This window comes from Etheostoma spectabile, chromosome 2 (assembly GCF_008692095.1).
Source record: "Etheostoma spectabile isolate EspeVRDwgs_2016 chromosome 2, UIUC_Espe_1.0, whole genome shotgun sequence".
Classification (NCBI taxonomy): Eukaryota; Metazoa; Chordata; class Actinopteri; order Perciformes; family Percidae; genus Etheostoma; species Etheostoma spectabile.
This window is the reverse complement of record NC_045734.1, coordinates 15,810,303-15,833,707: the sequence shown is the minus strand read 5'-3', so window position 1 is coordinate 15,833,707 and position 23,405 is coordinate 15,810,303. Positions and strand designations below refer to the sequence as shown.

General features: G+C 39.6%; 2 protein-coding genes across 7 annotated transcripts in view; one reads left to right on the top strand and one right to left on the bottom strand.

Annotated features, from left to right (window-relative positions):
* Window positions 1-2,128: 2,128 nt before the first annotated feature.
* On the top strand, window positions 2,129-18,531 carry kitb (KIT proto-oncogene, receptor tyrosine kinase b). 2 transcript variants are annotated; one of them, XM_032543908.1, is made up of 21 exons: window positions 2,129-2,367; window positions 4,178-4,453; window positions 4,545-4,829; window positions 6,115-6,254; window positions 6,885-7,053; window positions 8,530-8,719; window positions 8,801-8,916; window positions 9,028-9,142; window positions 9,942-10,129; window positions 10,449-10,555; window positions 11,168-11,294; window positions 11,678-11,782; window positions 12,543-12,653; window positions 13,225-13,366; window positions 13,494-13,558; window positions 13,653-13,744; window positions 14,381-14,503; window positions 14,838-14,949; window positions 15,222-15,321; window positions 15,621-15,726; window positions 16,598-18,531. In XM_032543908.1, exons 1-21 carry the CDS (start codon window positions 2,313-2,315, stop codon window positions 16,739-16,741), a joined length of 2,868 nt encoding a protein of 955 aa, XP_032399799.1. In that variant the 5' UTR covers window positions 2,129-2,312; the 3' UTR covers window positions 16,742-18,531. The 2 variants fall into 2 exon arrangements, with proteins under 2 accessions (XP_032399799.1, XP_032399794.1); XM_032543903.1 differs by having other exon boundaries at window positions 13,491-13,558.
* Window positions 18,532-19,157: 626 nt separating this feature from the next.
* The window catches only part of clockb (clock circadian regulator b), a 26,698-nt gene continuing 22,450 nt past the window's right edge, over window positions 19,158-23,405 (bottom strand). For 4 of the 5 annotated variants that reach the window (XM_032543909.1, XM_032543935.1, XM_032543920.1 and 1 more), the window contains exons 23-24: window positions 23,001-23,132; window positions 19,158-22,329 (exon numbers count right to left, since the gene is read on the bottom strand). In XM_032543909.1, the coding sequence (XP_032399800.1) occupies window positions 22,108-22,329; window positions 23,001-23,132 (354 nt within the window). In that variant the 3' untranslated portion in view covers window positions 19,158-22,107. The remainder of the gene's footprint in view (window positions 22,330-23,000; window positions 23,133-23,405) is intronic. The other variant, XM_032543927.1, reaches the window with a different exon arrangement.

Genomic DNA, 23,405 nt, shown 5'->3' with positions numbered 1-23,405 from the left:
ATGGGCTAGCTGTTCCCTCTGTTTCCAGTCTTTTTGCTGAGCTACACTAGTTGCTGTAGCCTTAATTTCAACATATGGGGAGTGGTGTCAATCTTCTCATCCAACCCTCTACCAGAACATAAATAAGCCCCTTTCCAAAAATGGTAAACTTTATATTTAATGTTCATTTTAATGAGGCCATGACCAGGATGACAAATATTTGGGTTAAGCTCTCAGGCTGCATGTTCTTATGAGTTGTGCGACCCAGTTTTGGGTGAGAAACAACTAAACGTTTTGTGGTGCAAATGTGAAATACCCCTTTGAGGCATCACTGTCTGCCAAAACCATTTTTGTCAAGCACATGGTTGGGCTGTGACTGCTCTCTCTCCCCAGGCTTTTCAGTCAAAACTCTCCTCCCCTCCCTCTGTCATCCTCACTCCCCAAAGGGTGCATGTCTCAGATTATTTAATCATAATCCCAGTTTCTAACGACCTCCACAAATCTATTTGGCACAATTTCCACTTGAAAAATAGTGCTACAGCTCAATTACCCGAAGACAGGATCTAACTAGAATGTGATTACACTTATCTCAATTAAACATAGTCTAAATTGGTGTGTTTGCAGAAGTTATATTCCCACACAGTTTTTTTTCTGGTGTTATTTTAACTAAAACCATTACTAGTCAATTGTTCCAGAGAATTATGCTGAAAAATATCAACATAATGGAGAAAAAAAATCAATTCAAGTGAAGTTCTGCCTCTGTTCTAGTTTGTTTAGCCTCATCCTGCCATCATGTGCTGAGAAAGGCATCATTAGCCATGGGGCAATCTAGTTAGACATTAATCATATGCGTAAAAAAACCCAACCACAATGGTCCCAGTGTCCTCTCACATATTCCTTTATAGCAAAAGGAAACACACACATGCAGACCAAAAGATAAAAACACACGTTACCAAACCAACACAAACACACACACATGCAGAACATAAAGTGAATGAAGTGGCTCAGATACCAGGAGGCCCCGAAAATGACTGTATGTTTCTCTTACAAACGTTTTTTGTTGTGATATAAAATGTAAAATCTTCCAATTGTCCATATTAATCTGTTTTTTGATGTTACTTTTTGGGATTATGACAAAGAAGAAATGAGAAATCCTAATCACTGATGTTTTGTATCGCAACCACTTAATTTACATCACAATGTGCTGGTTTTTGTGTGGCAATTTTTTTGATTAAGTACAATTTGGTTGTATGCACCAGTAATGCACAATTAAGCAATAAAATGGTAAAATCCTTTTTGGCTGGGAGGCCCCTTCACAGGTTAATCTTGTGTGACCAGAATAACCATAAAAAGAGAGCTCAAGTGAGCAGTTGGGGAGCTATTACAAATCATTTGGCAAATAAAGTGGACATGTATGTTAATAAAGAGTTGTCCAACTTGTTTAATTTTAATTAATTGGGGGCACTACAATACAATCAGTTAGAGTTTTTATGCTATATCTACTTTTTTTTTAATCTTCACTTTCCATAAGAATTACACTGTCCAAAACATACATTAAACAGGCTGACGTTAGGACTGGTACCACACATTTTAAATACAATTTTGATGTGTAGTAATAGGGGCTTGAAAATGTTTGGTCCTGCACACCACCACATTATGAGCATTTATTGGCTCCTATTGGGATATGAAGTTGATTACATCTGGGGAAAACTGAGACCACTATACTGATTAGAGCTGGGAAACGTGAGACTGAAGTGCATTGCAAACTGAATGGGTTTCTCTAGAGAAACTCCTGCCAAGGGAGAGCTGTCCTCATCACAGCAGAATAAGAAGTCTGTGAAGAGGCCATCCCCATGATGATCCCATATTCATGTCTGAGATAAACATTTACAGTAATCTTATTGAAAATGTGTTTTTTTATATCAACCGCCTCTTCTATTACTGGGGAGTTTTTGTTGTTGTTTACATATTTCAATCATAATGACTGTGTAAGAAACGGTGAATATGCCGTCTGAGTGTGTGTGTTTTCTTCTTCCAGTAATCACCTTGGCCGGTCTCCAGCCAATGCGGGATAGAAAGGAGTGGCAGCTGGATCCAGAGAAGGGAGGAGAGGCGCTGCACTGTGTCTTTAAGCTCCAGTGAAATCCATCAGGGGCAGTCTACACGTCTACAGTAGAAGAAAGTGTCCACCGGATCATTGTGTCTGTGCGCCCATACTCTACAGTGGAGAGACTTGCTCAGTGTTGTGGATCGGATCTGGTGTTTTTAAAGGATGGTTATTCCTGCACTTGCAACGCATGGAGTAGAATAAAAAGCTTCAAACCCGCATAATCATGAGATGCCACTGGGTTGTTTTGGTCTCACATGTTGTTTTGCTGCCACTAACAGGTAAGAAAACCATTGAAATGTTGCTTTAAAATTGCTTTAGTGACTCATGGTGTCTGTGTTCTTAATAATTAGGCCTGCTTTAGTGACCTCATTTTTTGTCTCTTCACCTCAAAATAGTTTCATAAATTATTTTATTGCAATGTCATCATATTCCAAAGGACATGGGATGCCTTTAGAAGAGTTAATAATCGTTCTGTAGCCTACTTTATTCGTATAAAATTGATGCTCCCATATTCTTTCTCCTATTTGTAGACTCTGTCTTTTCAGATCAAGTACTGTTCTGTCTAAAAAATGATTGCCCCACGTTGTTTTAGTAGTCACTATTTAGTAGTCACTATTTAGTGCCACTATTTAAGGTCTTTTCGTTCATCTTAATTAGACTAATCAAGGTGTGAACGGCCGAGACAAGCTGTATAATTGCGGGTGTTTTGTGCAACTCATCTTGTTCCGGACACGAAGAGCGTATTTACTGTCTCCACATTGTTTCTGGCAACGAGTTTGACGTTTAACCCACATAAGAGGCGTTTAACGGTGCAGTGTGATCAACCTCATTGCAGATAACATCCATCATTTGCGATGTAGCTACGTAGGAGAATCCGTTGGGCTGTCTCTCCCGGCAGGCAACAAGTGTGTGTGTGTGTGAGTGTGTGTGTGTGTGACCTGTGTGTGACCGAGAGAGTTTCAACCACTGTTTGACGACGATTAATTATTTATCGCCCCGAAATAAAGGGGATTAGGTTGTACGCCTTCAGCACGGCAGCAGAAGGAACAAAGAGCCAGAAACGCATCTTTTAACAAAAACAAACAAGCCCAGCAGCTCTTTGGCATTCAACCGCTCTGACTTTCTGTGATGATAGCTTAGTTGTGTTTAGTCAAATATCAGCCTGAGGATTAGTTCACACCTTTCGTTTATACCCTAACAACTGCAGCACCAATTCTAACAGATAGCTGATATGAAACATGCACGTAGGCCTACAGCTTGCAAACACAAATATATTGATATTGTTTGCAGGGTAGCCTATTTGCTTGCTTCTCCGTCTTGCTTTCTCAGCCCTGTTGCTTTTTAATTATTATTATTTTTAACATTATATCTGGTCCCCCCCCCCTTTATTATGAAGTGAGAGTGGATAGACTGGAAAGGGGGAGAGAGATGGGGGATGACGCGCAGCAAAGGACCGTAGGTCGGATTCAAACTCGCGCCTGGGTTGAGCCAGGGGACGCCTCTCAGCCCTGCTGCCTGAAGGCACAACAGTCACATGAAAAGCCAGTTCTTCAGAAGAAGCCTATCGTAGAAATCTGAAAAGAAAAGAAAAGGAGGGGGTCGGCTTTGAGGGGGTTAAACTACGAATAGAATGTTATGTTTACTCATCTTAAGGGAATAAATAAAGGGGCCTTAATGCATGATTACTCAGCCTGTAGACAGTTCATAATTATTGATTGTTCAATTGAGCCGTGGTGGTTTGTGTCTTAAGGAGCTCGGTGCCAATCCTAACATCCCATTTGACGTCACACATTATAAACATCTTTGGTTTTAAGAAATTGTGGTGGGAATTTTTCTCATAGACTGGACAATGAATGGATTAATCAACACATTAATCTGAATACTAATCAGTAATGAAAGTGGGCTAGTATTTTGTTTTGCTCTTTTCATAGATTTATATCTCTTACTTGCATTTCTTCCCAGAGCTGGTTATTTATCTGTATTACTAAAAGCAGCAGTTTTTTTCTTTTGTGCTGGATCTTAACTGATGCATGTACAGCCTTCAAAAATAGCAGGTCCACCATACATAAACCATATTATGTGTTTCAGTTTGGTGCCAGCCAGTCATCTCCCCCAACGGGCCTTACATAGTCGTTCCCAAGAGGGGAAAGCTGGAGCTGCATTGCCGGGACAATACCACAACGTCTGGTGCCCCGTCCAAGTTGAGGTGGCAGAGGGAGAGGCCTCGCAGGCTGGAGGGAGAAGTGGAGGAGGGTGGAGTGGCTTATGTCAAGGTGTCAGCAGCACAGGCCTACCACATGGGTCGTTATGTGTGTGTCAATAACAGCACACTGGAACACAGCTCCATCTATGTATATGTGAAAGGTGGGTGTTTGAGGTCGGAGGAAAGGCATGTGTTTGGCCATGTGCATCCCTCTATTAACATCTGTCAATTCAATTCCTTGCAACTCTTCAGACCCCCAGAATGTCTTCCAGCCCACCATGGTGAACAACATCCTGGTGCGTTCAGGTGAGAACTGCACCATCCCCTGTCTTGTGACTGACCCCGATGTCACCCTCGTGGCATTGGAGCGCTGCAATGGACAACCTTTGCCCTCCAGTATGAGTTACCGCAGCAACCTCCAGCAAGGTGTCATCATCAGCAATGTGAGAAAGGAATATGATGGCTGTTTCATATGTGTGGGACAGCTTGCTGGAGTCAAAGTGACGTCGCGCCAATACCATGTGGATGTACGACTTGGTAAGTGAGAGCTATGATGGACAAGGGTGATTTGTAATATTCTTTTTGCCAAAACTCTAGTTCACGACGGTAAAAGGGTTTCATACCTGTGTTTAATGTCTCCATGTGGCATAGCTTTACTGGATTTGTCATAGGGATAAGTAAACTAAAAGGGTAAATAGAGGTAAAAGTAAATGCTCTGTGTACAGCTGTTGATAGGAAAGTAGTAAGGGAGACACTCCTATCATCTTGACAGAAAGTATTTCAGGGCTGATCTACAAAGTCAAGTAAAAGTCACTAGCTTGTAAAAGGGATAATCAAGTTAACCCTCTTGTAGTCCAGCAACTAGTCAGTGGAAGGCAAGGCCCAGTACTTGTGTCAAAGTATACAGTGAAGTAAACACAAATGTTTAAAAAAAATTGCTGTTCAATGTGAGGAAGAAGTAGTCGATATATAGGCTAATTGCTAATGGGATATCTTCTGCTGATATCAGAAGCCTAGTCATCATATGAGTTAAGACAGGGAAAATCATGTCAGAAGTTGGCTTCTTGATATTTATTGCACAGTATAACTCTAAAGAGTAGTTGCTTTATAGTGCTAGACTTGAGATTGATAGACATATGATATTTGTTAACAAGACTAAGTTAACAATAAGCACAAAGGAAAGAGGAAGGGAAGACATTTGTTTTGCATGTGTTTGGTTATGAAACAAAATATTGGGCAATACACCAGCAGAGATACTAGCATGGCTGCATAAAACAAAAGAAATCGGTGGTAGTCACTTCAACTATCCACATTGCAGATGTGTTTTGGCGAAATACGATAAGCTCATCATTTTTCTTATGAGCTATATTAATAGACAATGTACCATAAAAGCATTTTTAAGTGTACGTCAGTGGAAACTGATCATGTTTCTATTCATCCCTGCACTGCATCAGCATTTTCAGTCTGGTCTGCAGTGGAAAGATGTCTAAACCAAGACAAGCTGGGAGGAGCCGGGTCGTAGTGTCCTTATGATTGATAGAGAGAGAGTGAGAGAAGAGATGTGGTTGGGGGTGGGGGGGGGTGCATGAAGGCTGTTTGAGGTATATAGAAGTCCCGCAATCTTCATCAAACACAGCCACTGATGTGACATCAGCAGGTGCTTAATGCTGTAAATTAATCGTCTGCATATGCAAACAGGAGTCACACACCCTAAAAGGTCTTTTATGATAGAATACAGATGAAATAAAATCAGACATACCACCAATAGTAAGTGTACATGAGCTCAGTCATGATAATATTGCATTTGCATCTCTTGATCCAGTGCCAGAGGTACCTCCAGTTATCACACTGTCCCAGATGGACCCCGTTATTCTAAGGAAAGGAGAGCAGTTTGAGATTACCTGCAGCTCCGTCAACGTTAACCCGGACTTGAGTGTCAAGTGGAATTTCCCTTCAACAGCGGTGAGATTGATGAAGGGATTGACTGGCTTCTCCTGTCTCTGTGACCGAGTGACTGACTGTCAGGTTGTGAAACTCTCTGTTTTTATTTGGCTGACTGGCTTTCCAAGGGCATTTACCCTTGCCAAACCAAACAGCCAGCCATTTACTTTTCCAGGGCTGTGGCTAATATAGAGGACACTGAAGTCATATCCTTAGTAATAGTTATGAGAATTAGAGGGTTAATGACACAAAAAGGAGTTTACATTTTACACATATTGGGGTTTGTGAGTTTAATGTTTCTTAAACTTCCTACATAATATAACTAATTTTTAGCAAATTATAGTCTATAAATACTACCTGACAGTGCAGAGAAGGCTTTGAAACATCATTTTAGGGAATATATACTCTACATAAATGTAATTGAATAGTTTAATGAATAAATGTGACATATTGTAATTTCTTTGAATATTCTGAACATTATATTGAGTTTGATTTTTGACAGGAGTTTTTTTTTTGGCTACTGCCAGGATTTTTATAATGTTAATTTTTCTTCTGACCTGTCTGAAGCATGACAACTTGAAAACAGTGGATCTGTGTGACGTTGTATCTTTTGAGAGTGTGTTGCTCACCTTTGCCCCTGATGCCCTGTAGCATCCCAAAAAATCCCACAACTCCCGCATCCTGTCCGGTGGCCGCGGTTACCAGCGTACCACCTCACTCTTGATCACAGCTGTCAACCAATCAGACTCAGGCACTTACAGCTGCCACGCACAGAACGAAAGAGGCGCCAGTGCCACAGCACTGCAACTTGATGTCCGAGGTGAGTGTTGAAGATTGTTTACTGTTTTTTTGTGCATGCATCAATGCCTACAGGCAGTCAGTACAGACACACCTAACGCTACCAACTGGCTCTAACAAACGTTGTCTGGGCTCCTCTAAAACTCCACCACCACCTCTCCTTCACAGTATTCACAGGAATGTTCACTGTTGGTCAAATACAGAAAAATGACTCTCAATTTACACTAGTGTTCACTCCTAAAGTTACATTTTTTTAAGGCTTTACATTTTTAATTTCTTTAATTTGTATAGAATGCAAATTAGTATGACAGTGACTCAAGAAAACAACATTATTCAAAGTGTGTCTGAGATTGGTCTAGACATGTTTTAGTCAAGACACACTTGTCAGGTCTTAAAAAGGTGCACCAAACGAGAGTAAAGTCACAACAAAAACCACAACAAGCTGAACTCACTGGTTTGGAGTAGTGCTCATCTGCTGTTTACAGTTTGTAACATACAATGACCTGATTTGACCGGGTGGAAAAATTGCATTTAACAAATACCCTTAAAGTGCTCATATTATGCCTTTTGGCTTTTTCCCTTTCCTTTATCGTGTTAAAGATATTTTTTTGTGCACGTTATAGGTTTACAAAATGAAAAAGCCCAAAGTCCACCCCAAAGGGACTTACCATCTCCAACAGAAAACACTGTTCACAAACTGCTGTGATGAACGTGCGTCACTTCGTAACATGCGTTATAATTCTCGCCTAGTTGCAAGCATGGCACGCCCTCATACTCTCCTTCTGACTTTGTTGTAGTCCTTACCAGCTACTGCGCATATGCGACTCCAAGTGAAGATAAAACAGAAGTGAGATGCCTCCCTCTGAAGCTAAAACAAAGAGCTCAACACAGGGTGAAAAGAGGAGCTGCAGAAATGTGCAGTACAACAAAAATATGTTTTTTTTTTTTTAATTCAACCATGTGAACCTGTTCTGATATAACCTCTAAATAAATTATGAACCTGAAAATGAGCCTAACATGAGCACTTTAACATCCAGCGGGAGCTTCCCAGTGGATGGCAGATCAGGCTGTGGTTGCCTCCAGGTGAAATCTCAGGGAAATGCCCCTGAATAAATAGCATAAAACATGTCTGTTGGGTACACTTTTGCCATGGTTTACTCAAATGCTCAACAATATTGTTGCTCTTACCTGCATAAATCTACAGATCGGTGGAAAAAGGTTCAGGCACATTTTCATCAGGCATTTTGAAAGATTTAAGAAATCACTGACTGAAATAAAGGTAAACAGCAGGTTGGAGAAAAACAACAAGGTATCTGCAAGGCATTGAACAACACAAAATATATTAGCTATATGTTTATTTTAATGCAGATATTGAATACGTACTGAATACACTGATCACATACACTTACTACTACCACAACAGATGCTAGATGAACTACAGTTTAAAGTATACAGGTGGATTTTTCCTTTAACTATGTATGTTTCTGATGTCCTCCAGATCAGGGGTTCATCACCATTTTAGGCCCCCCAGGTCCAGTCCAGGCTGACGTTAAAGAGGGGGAGAGCCTGACCCTCAGAGTCGAAATTGATGCCTATCCTGCACCCAGCTCCCTGTCCTGGTCTTACAACGGCATACAGATCCTCAACACCACAGAGCACGTTATCACCATCCACCGCCGTAAATACAGGTAAAGTGAGTTTACAGTATGTATTTCACTCCGAGCACATGTGCATGCCCACATGCAGAGAACGTACGTTTGTTTTATCAGAATCGTCAGCAACCTCAGACTAGTGAGGGTCCTCGGCTCGGAAGGTGGGATCTATAAGTTCTCAGCCAGCCACGAGGATGCATCTGAGGATTATTCATTTCACGTGTACGTCATCAGTAAGTTGCTCATACTGTTATTACATTCCACTCATGTACCTTTGTAGCTATGTGTTTTTATGTTAAATATATGTCTCTTTCCTATCAATATGCTCACCTTTTCCCTACAAGGCAAGCCGGTTATCATCGCCCAGGAAGGCCCTGTTGATGGACAGGTGCAGTGCATTGCCGCTGGTTACCCAGTCCCTAAAATAAGCTGGTTCTTCTGTGAGCTGCCCCACACAAGGTATGCCTAAAATGTATTGCAATATTTTAATCCAAATAGTGTTTGATTGACTTTATTGCTTACATCGGAATAAGACACAGCAAGTGTATTATCATGATCTGGATATGGAACTTTGACAACCTAAATGTTTTAGCTTGCTGTTCCACCAGCAGCACTGTTTCTTTATTTATTTATCTATGGAGAGACTGATAGACTGTCTTTATTCACAAATCTTAATTTTTTTTTATAGTTAATTCTGTTACGTTTCATGTCAATTTTGTAATATAAATAAAAAGATGTAGGAACAAGAAATTATGTTTTAAGCTTTTAAATGTACATATCAAAAAACTTGGGACTCCTTGGTTTTTATCCTGCTCATACCGATTATCCTGCTCATACCTTCCGAGCTGTAATCGGACAGCACTGTGACTTCTAGATCATTATACTCACAATAATCTCCAACACCTTCTGTTGTTGTGTCTAGCAGTTCCTCTGAGAGCAGGAGAGGCTCATGGAGCTAAAGAAGTTGGTTTATGTCATCTCATAGTCTCAGTAATATTCAGACAAATGAGCTAGCTGTATTTTGACTGTTGGTCAATACAATATAGGCATTTTAAGACAATTAGAGCTCTGGTAAAATAGGTATTTGACTTGTTTTTGACATTTTATAGGCTAAAATATAAATTGCTGTATTGCCAAGTAGTGCAAAAGCTGAGAATGGCCATAGTTGCGATAATGTTATCGTTGTGCTAAAAATTACTCAGACGCAGAACTAAGAGAGAAAAATGTAACCTTGAACAACTTTATAACACCTCAACAGGTGCTCACACCTTCCCAACACCACCCAATGGGAGACTACGGATGTTGCCATGGTGAAAGAGCCTACCTTCGGTAGGACTGAGGTAGTGAGCCGACTAAATGTGAGCAAGGAGCATGCACACTTTCACACCCTGGAGTGTGTAGCGAGTACGGAGGGGGAAGAGGCCTATACGCTGTTCTTCATTAGTGGTACAACACCCCCCCCTCACACACACACACACACACACACACACACACACACACACACACCATACCCATTGACCCTGCAGAGGCCAGTTGTGAGGTTACTGGGTGCAGATGGAATAAGATTAGTGTATCCTGACTGTGCAGGCTGGGATGATATGGTGCAGAAACACTGCACTATATTTGTCACATAAATAAACACCACTGCTAAAGCTGTCTGTCGTATGTAACACCAAGGAAGATGATTTGCGCGTTACTACTGGTAAAACGTATGCTTCAATGCCTCATGTAATTTCTGATTACCCTGGTGTGTGTTTCCTCCCAGAACGCATCGTCCCCCATAGACTCTTCACTCCTCTTCTAACTGGCATGGTTGCCACTGGCGTCTTCCTCTGCCTCACTCTAGTGGTGCTGCTCTATAAATACATGCAGGTAAGATGGGGAAATAAATCATACATTGCAATACCATTACTGCAATGAAGATTTTATTTAATCTGGTGGGAGTAGGGTCAAAAATCTCTCGTAAATCACATAAATCTATCGCCATCACAGCCATTTAAACCCTGTTTAAAATTAAAAGACTTCAATGTGAAATCAATTTTGTCTACCACCGTTAATATGCAGTTTGCATCACAGAAAAATAAGTTTAATCTTGATTATTGTACGTAAAAGTTAGATCTTTTTGAGATCAGACTACTTTTCTTACTGCATTTGGTTATGATATTCAGCAGATAAGAGTGGAAGTATGTCCTTTTAATCGTTGAATGTGTCTTAATCAATTTGAAATGAATCAATCAACCATTCAGAGTAAAAACATGCTGTGATTTAAGGCTTTTTGACACTCTGATCAAGCCATTACAGTAATGTGTCCCCCACAGCATGCTGCTATTATTGCACTAAGATGAGTCAGACTCCTTGAGAGGTAGCTCATGAATTTGCAGTGAGATCATCAGCCTTAACATCTAAAGTGCATAGAGTAATATAAAATTGAATAGAGTTACTTTCTCTGTTTAAATGCCCTCTTTCATTTCAAAACTTTAACAGAAACCAAAGTTCCAAATCCAGTGGAAGGTCATTGAGAGCATCCATGGCAACAACTACATATATATTGACCCCACCCAGCTGCCATATGACTCCAAATGGGAGTTTCCTCGACAGAAACTACGTTTTGGTATGACGGCGTCCATGCTTGTATGACTACATATACTGTATGTTTACGTTTGTGAGATAGCACATCTACAGGCCATGATGCAAGTGTGGAGAATATTGTGTTTTTATTTAAAGCCTGCCTCCACTTTCTTATTCTTATTTTACTTGGCTATTTGAGCTTCACTATGCAGTATACAATAGATTTCTCATTCATCTGGTGAAAAAAGGAAAAGATGTAATTTGAAGTAGGTTTGTATACTTTTCTGTGAAAAAACTATACGACAGATATTATTCAAAGCCGAGTATTAGTAACGCATTTAAATTTCTTAAATAATGTCTATGTGTGTGTGTGTGTGTGTGTGTGTGTGTGTGTGTGTGTGTGTGTGTCTGTGTGTCTTTTCACAGGTAAAACATTGGGCTCTGGGGCTTTTGGAAAGGTAGTTAGGGCCACAGCATATGGACTCTGCTCTGCAGATACCATTACAACTGTTGCTGTTAAAATGCTCAAACGTAAGCGTGTGTTTTTATCTCTTTTTCTGTGGCTGTGTCCAAAACCACTCCATGTTCACTCATTCCTTAATCCCTGTATAACTACATAACCTTCTTAATATTAATACCAGAGTCCCTCTTTGCTTGTTTTGACGTACGTCATATGTACGTCATGGTCTGCAGACATCATCATAAGACATACAGTACTCAAGTCTGGTAAAGGTCCCCCAAGTCCTTTGCATTTTTTGAGTAAAAATGTTTTTGTTGCTGTTTTTATTTACAGATAATTCTTGTAAACAGACTAAATAAGTGAACATCAATCAAAGATAATGCAGTAAAAGACAGGGCTCTTAGTAGTAATGATATGAATAAAAGAACATAGTTTAAAGGTTTTTTGTAAATACCTATTAACAATAGTCTCTATCAAAGATATATTTGGTGAATATAGGGGTCAGTCCATTATAATTTGGTGTGCTAGCATTGTCAGGAAAAGCATTATAACCATAATAAATCATAATTTGCTAGATGGCATACATTTAAATAAATAAGGAAAATAACATTTATATTATATATACTTATACTTACTTACACTTACTGACTTATATATACTTTTATATACTTACATTACTTAAATTACTTGGACACTCACATAAAACCGTGGACAACAGATATAGTAAACATAGCAGAGTGTAAATAGGGAGTGGTTTCGGACACAGTTGGCATGTTGTAGCAACAGAAGGAACTGTAACAGGTTATAAATGTCCTGATGATGTCATTGCAGCCAATGCTCATGCAACGGAGAAGGAGGCACTGATGTCAGAGCTGAAGGTGCTCAGTTACCTTGGAAACCACGTGAACATTGTTAACCTACTGGGGGCCTGCACTGTCGGAGGTGAGAGGAGCAGCTTCACCATAGACACCGCACTTAGTTCACTCTTAGGAAATTTTAATCTGGATTTTGTTGGGTGCAGACACTATAAGCCTCTTACATTTGCATGTTTAAATACATTTATTGACGGATTTTGTTTTAAGAGGTCAATATCGCCCAACCAATATTGACCTCTTATTAAAAATAAGACATTGGACAGTCAATACCAGCCAGCTCCGATATGAAAACCTGATGCGGCTTGAGTTGTCACAAATTTACTATTCAGTTGATCAATATTATCTACCCGTCTAGACTTCAACATTGATTACAATGCAGCATTCAGATGGATTCCATACAAGTATGCACAAGTATTTTATTAGGGACAAAAATGCTGAACACGAAAAATATAAATTTTAAGATATTGACATACATTTGTACACTATGTTTGAACAGATAAATATTGATTTTGGCTTTTAAACACGTATTGGGTCATTATTAGAGCATTTGGTTTCTGCTTTTCTTCTTATTGTTTTATGCTGTCAAATGGTTTCAAAATCAGAGAGTGAGGTTTCTTTTCATCTCTGCATCCTACAAGGCCCAATTTTGGTGATCACAGAGTACTGTTGCTATGGCGATCTCCTCAACTTCCTGCGAAAAAAAAGAGAGTCCTTTTTAAACTCCCAAGTTGGTGATGGTAACCATCGCAACGTCTTGAACCAAACGGAGCCTACAACAAGGTGTGTATATGTGCATATATTGAAATTGTGATTGCAAAACGGTTACCTTGTCATCATTGAATGTTTATGTGTGCGTGCGTGCGTGCGTGCGTGTGTATGTGCGTGTGTATGTGCGTGTGTGCAGCAGAGAGGTGACTAGTCCAGGGTATGTGCCCATGCTTCCCTCTGAGAAAGAAAGGTCTTCCCAGTCAGGTAGCTGGTCTCTCCGTCTACATTTCTCATCAAACATTTCAACAACACTCTGACTCACCTACTGTAGAAGTCTGACAATGTAATCTTTATTCAGTTGATGTAGAAGAGCTGTCTCTGGATGCCGAAGATCTCCTCAGCTTTTCCTATCAGGTGGCCAAAGGAATGGAATACATTACTTCCAAGAACGTAAGGCTTTACAGACCGGCTTCAAGTCTTTAAGGCTTTAAAGTGCTGCTGCTACTTTATGAATCATGCTGTGCATTGCTGTCAGCTAATAGTGCCCGTACAATGACAGCTAAACATGTTGAAGCTGCATTTACTCACACACAAGGAACCAGCTTCTTCACGATCTTAAATAAACTCCAACTTAGACACTTTAAAATTGAATTAAAAGCCAATCCGGTTTTCATGATTCAGTGTCTCTTACTGCACTTTTGCTGCTTTTAATAGATCAGGCACTTTTTATGCATTATTGTCTGGACTGTTATTGCCCCCAAGCAGGACTAACACTAAAATTAATTTTTATATAATTGATTAATTAATTTGTGCTTTATTTGCCAAATATATAGTTTTAGGGCACTTATATATTGTGTAAAGGACTGCCAGTTTGCCTCTTGTGTTTGTGAGGTTTGTAACAAGTTGAACTGGCCCTGCCTCATTTTCATATGTGTGCTGTTCCTGCTGTTATTCACTGCAGGAACTGGTTACAATGTCAATACTCATTTCTGTGTGTGTGTGTGTGTGTGTGTTTATGTGTGGGTGTGGTGGGTGTGTGTGTGTGTGTGTGTGTGCGTGTGTGTGTGTGTGTGTGTATGTGTGTAGTGCATCCACAGGGATCTTGCAGCCAGAAACATTCTGCTGACTCACGGCAGGGTGGCAAAGATCTGTGACTTTGGGTTGGCACGAGACATCACGACTGACGCCAGCTACGTGCTCCGGGGCAACGTGAGTCTGTCTGCAATTTTTCATTTTTTCTTGCTGACAAAAAAAATCTCAGAATTTAATGCCTGGTATTAATGTTCATCAAATGTTTGGCATTTTTGATTGAAAAATTACAATGGACAATTAATCAGTTAAAAAAACAGCTACCGTATATTTTACTGTCAACACAGCAATCAATTAATCAAATTTAGAATGTATTTGAGTATTACAAATAAAAGACACCCCATAATAAAAGGTTTGTACCACTTTAGAGAAAAGATATTGTATGTTTTTATGAAGCAAAAAAAAGGGAACATGGTCAATACCGCTCTTGTAATGATGACTCTCACTCCTGCAGGCTCGTCTGCCAGTCAAGTGGATGTCTCCCGAGAGCATTTTTGACTGTGTCTACACCTTTGAGAGCGACGTGTGGTCCTACGGCATCCTGCTCTGGGAAATCTTCTCTCTGGGTAAGATTTCCAGTTAGCGCTGTGCTGTTGCATCTGTTTCAGCCAATATTATCATCCATTTCAGCTGACATGGGCCTTGTTAGAGGCTTTGATGACTCTCCTAAGCAGCAACATCACTTAGCTGGGTGAATTGCACAAAATCATAGTGATTGTGATACATGTACAATGTAGGTCCAGAAACCAATATCATTTTATGATTTTTTTCATGCAAAAATGAGATACAAATGACTCACATTTTTCAAGTGTGTGCAACCTGTATGTCTGTGTTGCAGGTAACAGTCCTTATCCAGGGATGCAAGTGGGCTCAGTATTTTATAGGATGATTCAAGATGGCCATAGGATGAGCAGGCCCGAGTTTGCTCCTATTGAGATGTAAGTGTGTGGCTGTGAGAGTGAATTTTCTCATTAGTAGTATTATAACTAGGACTGCCACTAATGATTAATCTGCCAATATTTTTTTCAATAATCGATTCAACGTTTTGTCTAAAAAATGTCGGAAATTATTGAATAAGGTGTGGCATCATCACATTTCTTGTTTTGTTCAACCAACTGTCCAAAATCTAAAAATATTCAGTTAAAAAAAAACATCAAAATTAGACAAAAGCAACAAATCCTCAATCCACATTTTGGTTTCCTTCATGTTGAAACTAATCTCATTCTCACCTCTGTAGATATGACATGATGTTGTCTTGTTGGAACCAAGACCCTTTGAAAAGGCCTTCCTTCAGGAAACTGGTGGAGAGGACTGAGCTAATGCTGTCAGAAAATACTAGGAATGTGAGTAGATGGTACCATGACTGACATTTTTATTTTATTATGGTTCAAAGATTTGTTGTGTGGCATTTTGTCTTTATCAGACAGAATAGCCAGTAAAGCATGCTGGGTTGCATTCTGCAAAATGAACTGGATGTAGTAGAACATCCTGGTATTTTTGGCATACTGCATGTGACACACGATGTATTGGGTTAAACTAGTATGGGTATTGGAACGCATAGTCAGTATGAGTTTGGGTATTATAAAATTTACCACAGAAAGCCTGCATTACAAACCATGAGCAAGAAATTTGAGAGAAAATGGGCATTTATCAGGCAGGGAGGGTCTAACAAAAGTCACTGTCAAGTTGAATTATGGGAAATGTAGGATACAGTATTTTTGAAATGTCATCCATACTATAGACCAGTGGTTCTGAACCTTATTTGCGTGTGGTACCTTAATGCAAAGCCATGTCTGCTTGTGATCCTTGGCCTGCATTGATTTTAACAAATTAGTTTTTGTCCCCTGCAAGTCTCACAATTCTATGGAAGTCTAATACTTAATCACCGGAATATAATTTAATTTAAATCTTACTTATAACTACAACAACAGCCTTGGAGACATTTTTGGGAACATTTTTTTGGTTGATCAAATTGGGTTGCCATGGCGTCCTGTTGACCTAAAGGTCTCCTCATTTCGATCGGCCCTCTAGTGTCATTACCTAATAAAGAAAAAAAGAAGAAGCCACGTCTCACTGAATGGATGCAATAACTGTGCATATGACATTGCCATTTGGCTTCTTAAAGTTCTCACAGTGTTGGGCTATGTCTTTTTTTTTTTTTTTAAGTAGTATCATTAAAACTTCCATAAACCCCAAATGTTTGTTGTTCATCAGGTGTACCTGACACTGAGCAACGCTCCAGGTCATCCAGAGCAGCAGAGGACGCCATCACGGAGGCTCAGCTCAGACTGCAGCACGACAGCCCCCACCCAGCCTTTACTGCAAAGCACGGCTGACGTCTTCCTGGACTATGTCTGAGACTTACACACACACACACACACACACACACACACACACACACACACACACACACACACACACACACACACCACACACACACACACACACACACACACACACACACACACACACACACACACACACACAACACACACACACACACATATGCACATATCATTCTACGCACACGCTACAAGAGCCAATCACACTCTTTAGACTACTACAAACAAATTCACTTAAACTAACACTCAAACGCTGGCCTTCCTGCATCACGCAATCACACACACACACACACACACACACACACACACACACACACACACACATACACATTCTGTATATATACGACCCTACACTGGGCTCTTAGTATTGGCCTCTATCTTATCTCCCTATTGGCTTATTGATGTCTGCGGTAGGTATTTCAGGTGTACGTCTATATAAAGCAGACTCCAGCACTAACCGCCCATCAGATACAACATCCCCCATCAGCCCCGGGAGGAGTTTTGGCTCACATTCAGCCTTGGCTTGCATCTTAAGATGCTTTGGGGAAAACAGAGACCTTTGACTGAGGAACAGATAAGCACAGTTGGTGCTGTGATGTGTGGACTTTTTGTGTCAGATTTGCTTCCCTTTTATTAGGAATATTTTTGCCTTTTTGGAAATATAAATAAATACCACTTTCTTGCAAACGGTTAGATGGGAAGATTGATTATACAGTACGTGTGCATTAAGGATAGAGGTAAAGAAAGCCACTTAGCTTAGCATTAAGGCTGGAAACAGGGGCAAACAGCTAGCCTGGCTTTGTCCAACAGTGATAAATTATGTCTAGCAGCAGTTTACAAAAGACCACATTATATCTTTAGTTTAATTCTTACAAAAAAATACAATTTGTGGATTCAATGGGGAGTTGTGTGTGGGACTATTTTATTTATTTATTTTATTTGCCTAGGAGCAGTGATTTCCAGGAGTCTCTGCGGGTTACCTGACAACCTTATTTGAAGTGAACTTGTTTTGCCTTTTTTCTTTTATTCTTGCAAATTAAAACAAGTTTGCACGTCTTGTTTTTGTTCAATAAGTCTTAATCGAGCCAGGCTAGCGGTTTCCCCCTGTTTCTAGTCTTTATGCTCACCTAAGCCAACTGGCAACTGTCTGCTAGCTGAACCTTCATACTGAATGGACAGTCATTCTTCTCATCTAACTCTCGGCAAGAAAGCAAATAAGTGTATTCCCAAAACTATTCAAAAGCTTAATTTACTGCAAGAGTCACTAGATTAACAATTACTGAGTTTTTGTCAGCAAGCCTACCTTAAAACTGGTGTTACTGTAATAGGGTTTACAACAAAAAAAATATCTTCTGATAAAAGACCTTAGGTCTCTTTTAAATTATAACAAATAGGCCATATAGCAAGGTGGCATGCAAGTGATAACTCCTAATAAAACATAAAGCCATAAGTTACAGAAACACTAATTCCCACCTGTGCGTTGTAGCTTTTAATACTGTGACTTATGAAAGAATAACTGGTGTATTGCTGTACGTATTTTAGGCTTAGCTTAAGCTTAGACCGTGGCCAGGCCTTTAGGACTGATTGTGTTTTCTTTACCTGATTTATGTCAAAAATGTATGCAATGTAAATACAATAGAGATGTGCCTTTAGATTTTTTTTTTATTCCGAATGCATTTGATTGTGACATAGTTATTATTGATAGTCAGAAGAGAGTTTCCGTATGCTGGTTTTGAGAATCATGCCGTTTTGATACAGTTGGTTGCCTTGTAATAATAAAGAAAGTACCTGTGATGGTTAAACCAACTGGAAAGTGTCCATGTTCCTGATTCTGTAAAACAGGAGAAGGCAACTCTGTGAGGCTGTACTTGGCAACGGGGTGTTTTGAGCTAAATCCTAACATGCTCACTGTTACAATGCTAACATGATGTTTTGCAGGAATGTTAATCATGTTCTTCATTTTAGTTTATCATGTTAGCATGCTAATATTTGTTAATTTGCACTAAACCCTAAGTATAGCCAGGCCTGATGCAAATTGTATTAGTTTTGCATATATTTAGATGGTACAAATTGACATTTCTGACGTGATCATGTCACAAGATGAAAAGTCAGGGGAACACCAGAGTTTTTACAATTAACAGGATGTGGATGTCTGCACAAAACCTATTCTACACAATCCATCTAATAGTTAGTTTAACCGCAAATGTCATACTCATGGTGGTGCTAGATAAGTCAGGGGATAACTTAATTCATTGGGATTTATCCTCTGGGGACCATGAATTTCTACAAAATGTCATTGCAATCCATCAAACATTTAAAAAATATATATTTCAGTGGTGGACTGACATTGCCATCCCTGGAGCTACACTACTAGCGTGGCTAAAAAAAGAAGACAAACACACAACAAAATTGTTGCAGACATGTAGCACGTATAATATTTGCAACTGTTTTTATTTTCAAATTGACCAAGAGGGGAAAAGGGGTTATTATAATAGCAAACATTTTTGCTTCAAAATATTGATTATTGTTATATTTGACTTTGGGGTAGATAAAAGGAGCACAGTTCAAGAGCAGAAGAAGGGATATACATACATACAGTACAGGGAAGCATAGCACCGTTTTACACTGAATACTGGTGTTTTTCGCTTTGTGTTTGTGTACAGTATTATACTAGAACTAGGACTCTTTAGAACCAGATTGTGTAATGGAAAGGTGATCTGTGTGGAGAGGGGGCCCGCTGTCTTTGCTATGATGTCCCATTTCAAATATCCTTCAACTCAACTTTCCGCACCTTTAAACATTTTTTCTAACCAGAAAATATTGCCAAAAAACAGAAACAAAGATTTTGTAATGGTGAAACATTCAGGAGGTTCTTTTATAATGCAAAGCTTGTAAATAGGATTGTATTTATGATTCTATATGTGGATCTATGTAGTTTTCCTTCATCACAAAGCCTGTCAAAGGTTCTCCATAATCAACAGTTACAACATCCATTAGTCTCTTTAAAACACCTTTACATTCTTTGAGCTGGGTATCAGTGACACAAACTATAAACATTTTTCAACATTACCCTTTAGAGTAATGCCTTTTACACAAACTAGTATATTAAGAGGATCTACATTTGTTACGTGATGGGTGGAAGACCAAATAGTAAGACCCTCACAAAAAGATGTGTCCATATTTAGTCGCACAAACTGTCAATCTCAATGAAAAACATATATCAGAGGGTTACCATTTGAGACTGGTCTGTGTAGTTGGTGATAAGTGTTAGTTGAGCAGTTTGTCATTGTAAAACAATAACTCTGCCCATCTTCTTCATAACCTGCCAGGTTACCAATGCTTTGCATTGCATAACATCCATTCTTTTCCAGTCGCACATCTGTTTCTATATAACGGGTTACAGTGACAGTTAGCATGCATACAAACTATCTCACACAAACAGGAATTCAAGTTGCGCTGTCCCACACACAGGCTTGCAGATTACTGAGCCCAACCGGAGAGGAAGTTTCTTGAATATTACAATTTTTTCTTTATACTGCAACGCAAGAACTGATTGGCTATCGCCAGGGGCAACCAATACTGACCCCCAAGTGATACAAGTAGGATCAAGAAGAGGAGACACTTCATACACACAACGCACACAGAGTCTTAACTACACTCACCAATACAACACATTCTAAACACTCTTTGCCCACCATTATGTTTCCTCCAATCAAAGGCTTTTCTGTTTGATATGGCTTACAACTGTAGTAGCGGGGTTGAGCCCATTTCCATCTATGTATTTGAAATGGACTTGGGCCCAGCCCTTGTTTAAACTGCAATTTGAGAACTAACAGACGAGTGAACTGAACTGCATGAGGCTTTCTGAGGCCTAGGAAGAGATAGAAGGACGAGACACTGACGATACAGAAGACCATGAGACAGTGAGAAGAAATCCAGGTTCGCTGGTACAGTGAAGTTAATCTATTGCAATCTGGGAAAATAGCTGACTCCATCTACTCCATCACATCTTGTCCTCCTCCTTTTACTAACATAACAGCATCATTTTTACTGTCTTTGGAGACTCCTTCCTTAATCCTATTTTGATAAGGAAATAACAAGGAAGGCTCTAAGTGATCTGGGTCAAATTTGATTTAGTCACCAACCACACCCTTCACACTAACATTTCTTTCTCTGGTCTTTGCAGCATCACTGTCTAATCCTTCCTGGTCTGGTTCCAGACTGAGGCAGAAGCAAAAAAACGTTCCACATTCCTGAGAATACAAGTACCAACCAGCAACTTCAAACCCTTACTAAGTCAATTATTGTAAGACACAAGGGGCAACAAGCACACACACACACACACGCACACACACACACATACCAATTACACACACTCTCATGCACACTCATGCACACCAATATTGTATTCCCAAAAACACACACTAGCCCACAGAATCACACCACAGATTACAAACAACTAGGTCTTGACAGTGATTTACTGTACACAACCACATCAAGTGCTAAAGTTTCAGGAGGTTGAGGATATACTGTTTGTTACGTATAGGGCTCTCTGACTGTTAAAAAATAATCCCTACTATATACACACGCATTAACTTTTTTGGGGTAATATCTTGTTTGGAAAAAATATATATGCCTTTGAATAGTCTGCTCAAAATAAAACAAAGAAAATTTACTGTTATTGGCACTTGGAATCACTAAACCCGTTATACGTACAGTGATCATTCCGCAAAGATTTCAGTTAAACTGTGATCTAGTTTCTTGCCAAACATAATTTGTACTTACAAAGTTAAAAAGAGCTATTTTCAGTGTTTAAAAACACAAATTCCACAAGAAAACCCAGGCCCCAAACTGACAGAACTGTAAAGCCTTATTATGGACTGTATTTCTTTTAGAGAAGGAGGAGAGAAGACAGAGACAGCACGCCATTACTCCATCTTTGACCAGGAAACACTTGAACAAAGTAAAAATTCTTTTTTCAAAAGCGACTAATAAATCTTACACAGTTATTCTTTCCATGCAATCATATAAAATACTACATTTCTGGTTCCTGTTAGACTATATTGGATATTTACAAGTTTTTTTTTGTTATCATACAGTAAATCTGTACAAGGTCAGCTCCCTCACAATGCCGACTCTGGTGAGAGAAGGTTTTTTTTTTTATCCATCCTGTTGCCATGGTGATAATCCTTGTGAGTTCCTTGGGGACTCACAGGCTTTCCTCTTTCCTATGATTTATTTCTTTCAGATGAAAGAAGGGAGGGCAACAATTTTGGGGGAAAGGAAGTTTGCAACAGCCACAAGCCCAAAACAAATGTATGCAGCATCCCTTAGAGTTTTAATTCCCCAGGTTTTCTATCTTAACACGTTTTCCTCAAGACTTTACTGTGGTTGGCTGCTGACACTGTCAGTCCTGTGTGATGACGGCGTTTTCGGCTGTTTCTGGGGCTGTGGTTTTAGCTGCTGCTGGTGCCTCTGGTGGTGAGATTGTAGCTGCGGTTGCTGTTGGTGTGTTGCCTGCGTGAAGGTGCCCTGCTGTTGGAGTGGGAAAGCTGCCTGAAGAATCAGCTGGGTAGACTGGTTACTATGGAGAAGACGAGTGCCCTGACAGAAAATAAATGCAAGAACATTAGAAAATGAAGCAGTTCTTTAACTAGTCAATAAAAAAAAGCATCTTTCTCTTCTCACACATTCTGCAAGTAAAGTGAATGCACACCTTGGAGTTTAAATCGATACTTAAAATTATTAGATTATGTAAACAGCAGTTATATTATTTCACTCATGACTCACTGCAGGATAAATGAAACAACACTTTTCAACTAAATAAAACATATTAATAACTGAAAAACTATAGTGAGTAGTTTTTGTCGCCCCCATAAGGAATTCTAAGTAATGACAACAAAACTGTTGTTGCATCCACATGACACAAGCCTTCCATAATTGCACACGGGACCCCAACACTTCCTTCACGCAGTTACTTGTAGCCAAGGACACAGAGGATAAAAAAAACATGATGGACTCTTCCGTAGAGGTCATTATCCTTACTCAAGTTTCTGTGGACAAAAGTAGCCAGACGACACCATGTTCTGAGCACAGCCATACAGAGAAATACAGAGAGTTTGAGCTGAGTCTTGATTAGCTTTGTATCAACTCATTTGGCAATGGTTTGAATATAACGTTCATTAATTAAAGAAAAGTTACGCACACACTAAAGCTTTAATATTTTGTCAAGATTTCTATTAAAATAAATGCAATTTGCTGCCCTCTATTGATACCTGTATGAATGGCTGTTGTTGCTGCTGCCCCTGCTGGCCACCCTGAGACACTACGGCAGTCTGGTTTTGGTCAGGCTGACCTTGGGGTGGTTGGGCTGGTTGCAATGTCAGGGTCTGGGTTTGCCCTCCCTGCTGAAAAGACACAGGAGTTGACACAGAACAAAGGCATGTAGTCATATACGTAAGTTAATCATTGAAGAAAGTAAGTTTTGTTTGGAATATTATTATTATTATTATATAGGCCATTTACTGCTTTAAGAGAGATACCTCAAATTTGGTGTTATTAGCATCACCTCTACAACTCCTTTTGGTCTCTCTCAATGGATTCTTTTAGGAACTTTTCATGATATTTTTCAGACTGGATAAAAAAAACTAAAAGGAGTTTATATAAAGGAGGAGGCTATA

What these genes read in the sequence shown, in the direction of transcription:
- kitb (XM_032543903.1), top strand. Translation starts at nt 2,313, where the DNA reads ATGAGATGCCACTGGGTTGTTTTGGTCTCACATGTTGTTTTGCTGCCA. An exon ending in TGTTTTGCTGCCACTAACAG is followed by an intron (nt 2,368 to 4,177) that starts GTAAGAAAACCA and finishes TATGTGTTTCAG; the next exon opens with TTTGGTGCCAGCCAGTCATC. An exon ending in TGCTGTTAAAATGCTCAAAC is followed by an intron (nt 11,783 to 12,542) that starts GTAAGCGTGTGT and finishes ATGTCATTGCAG; the next exon opens with CCAATGCTCATGCAACGGAG.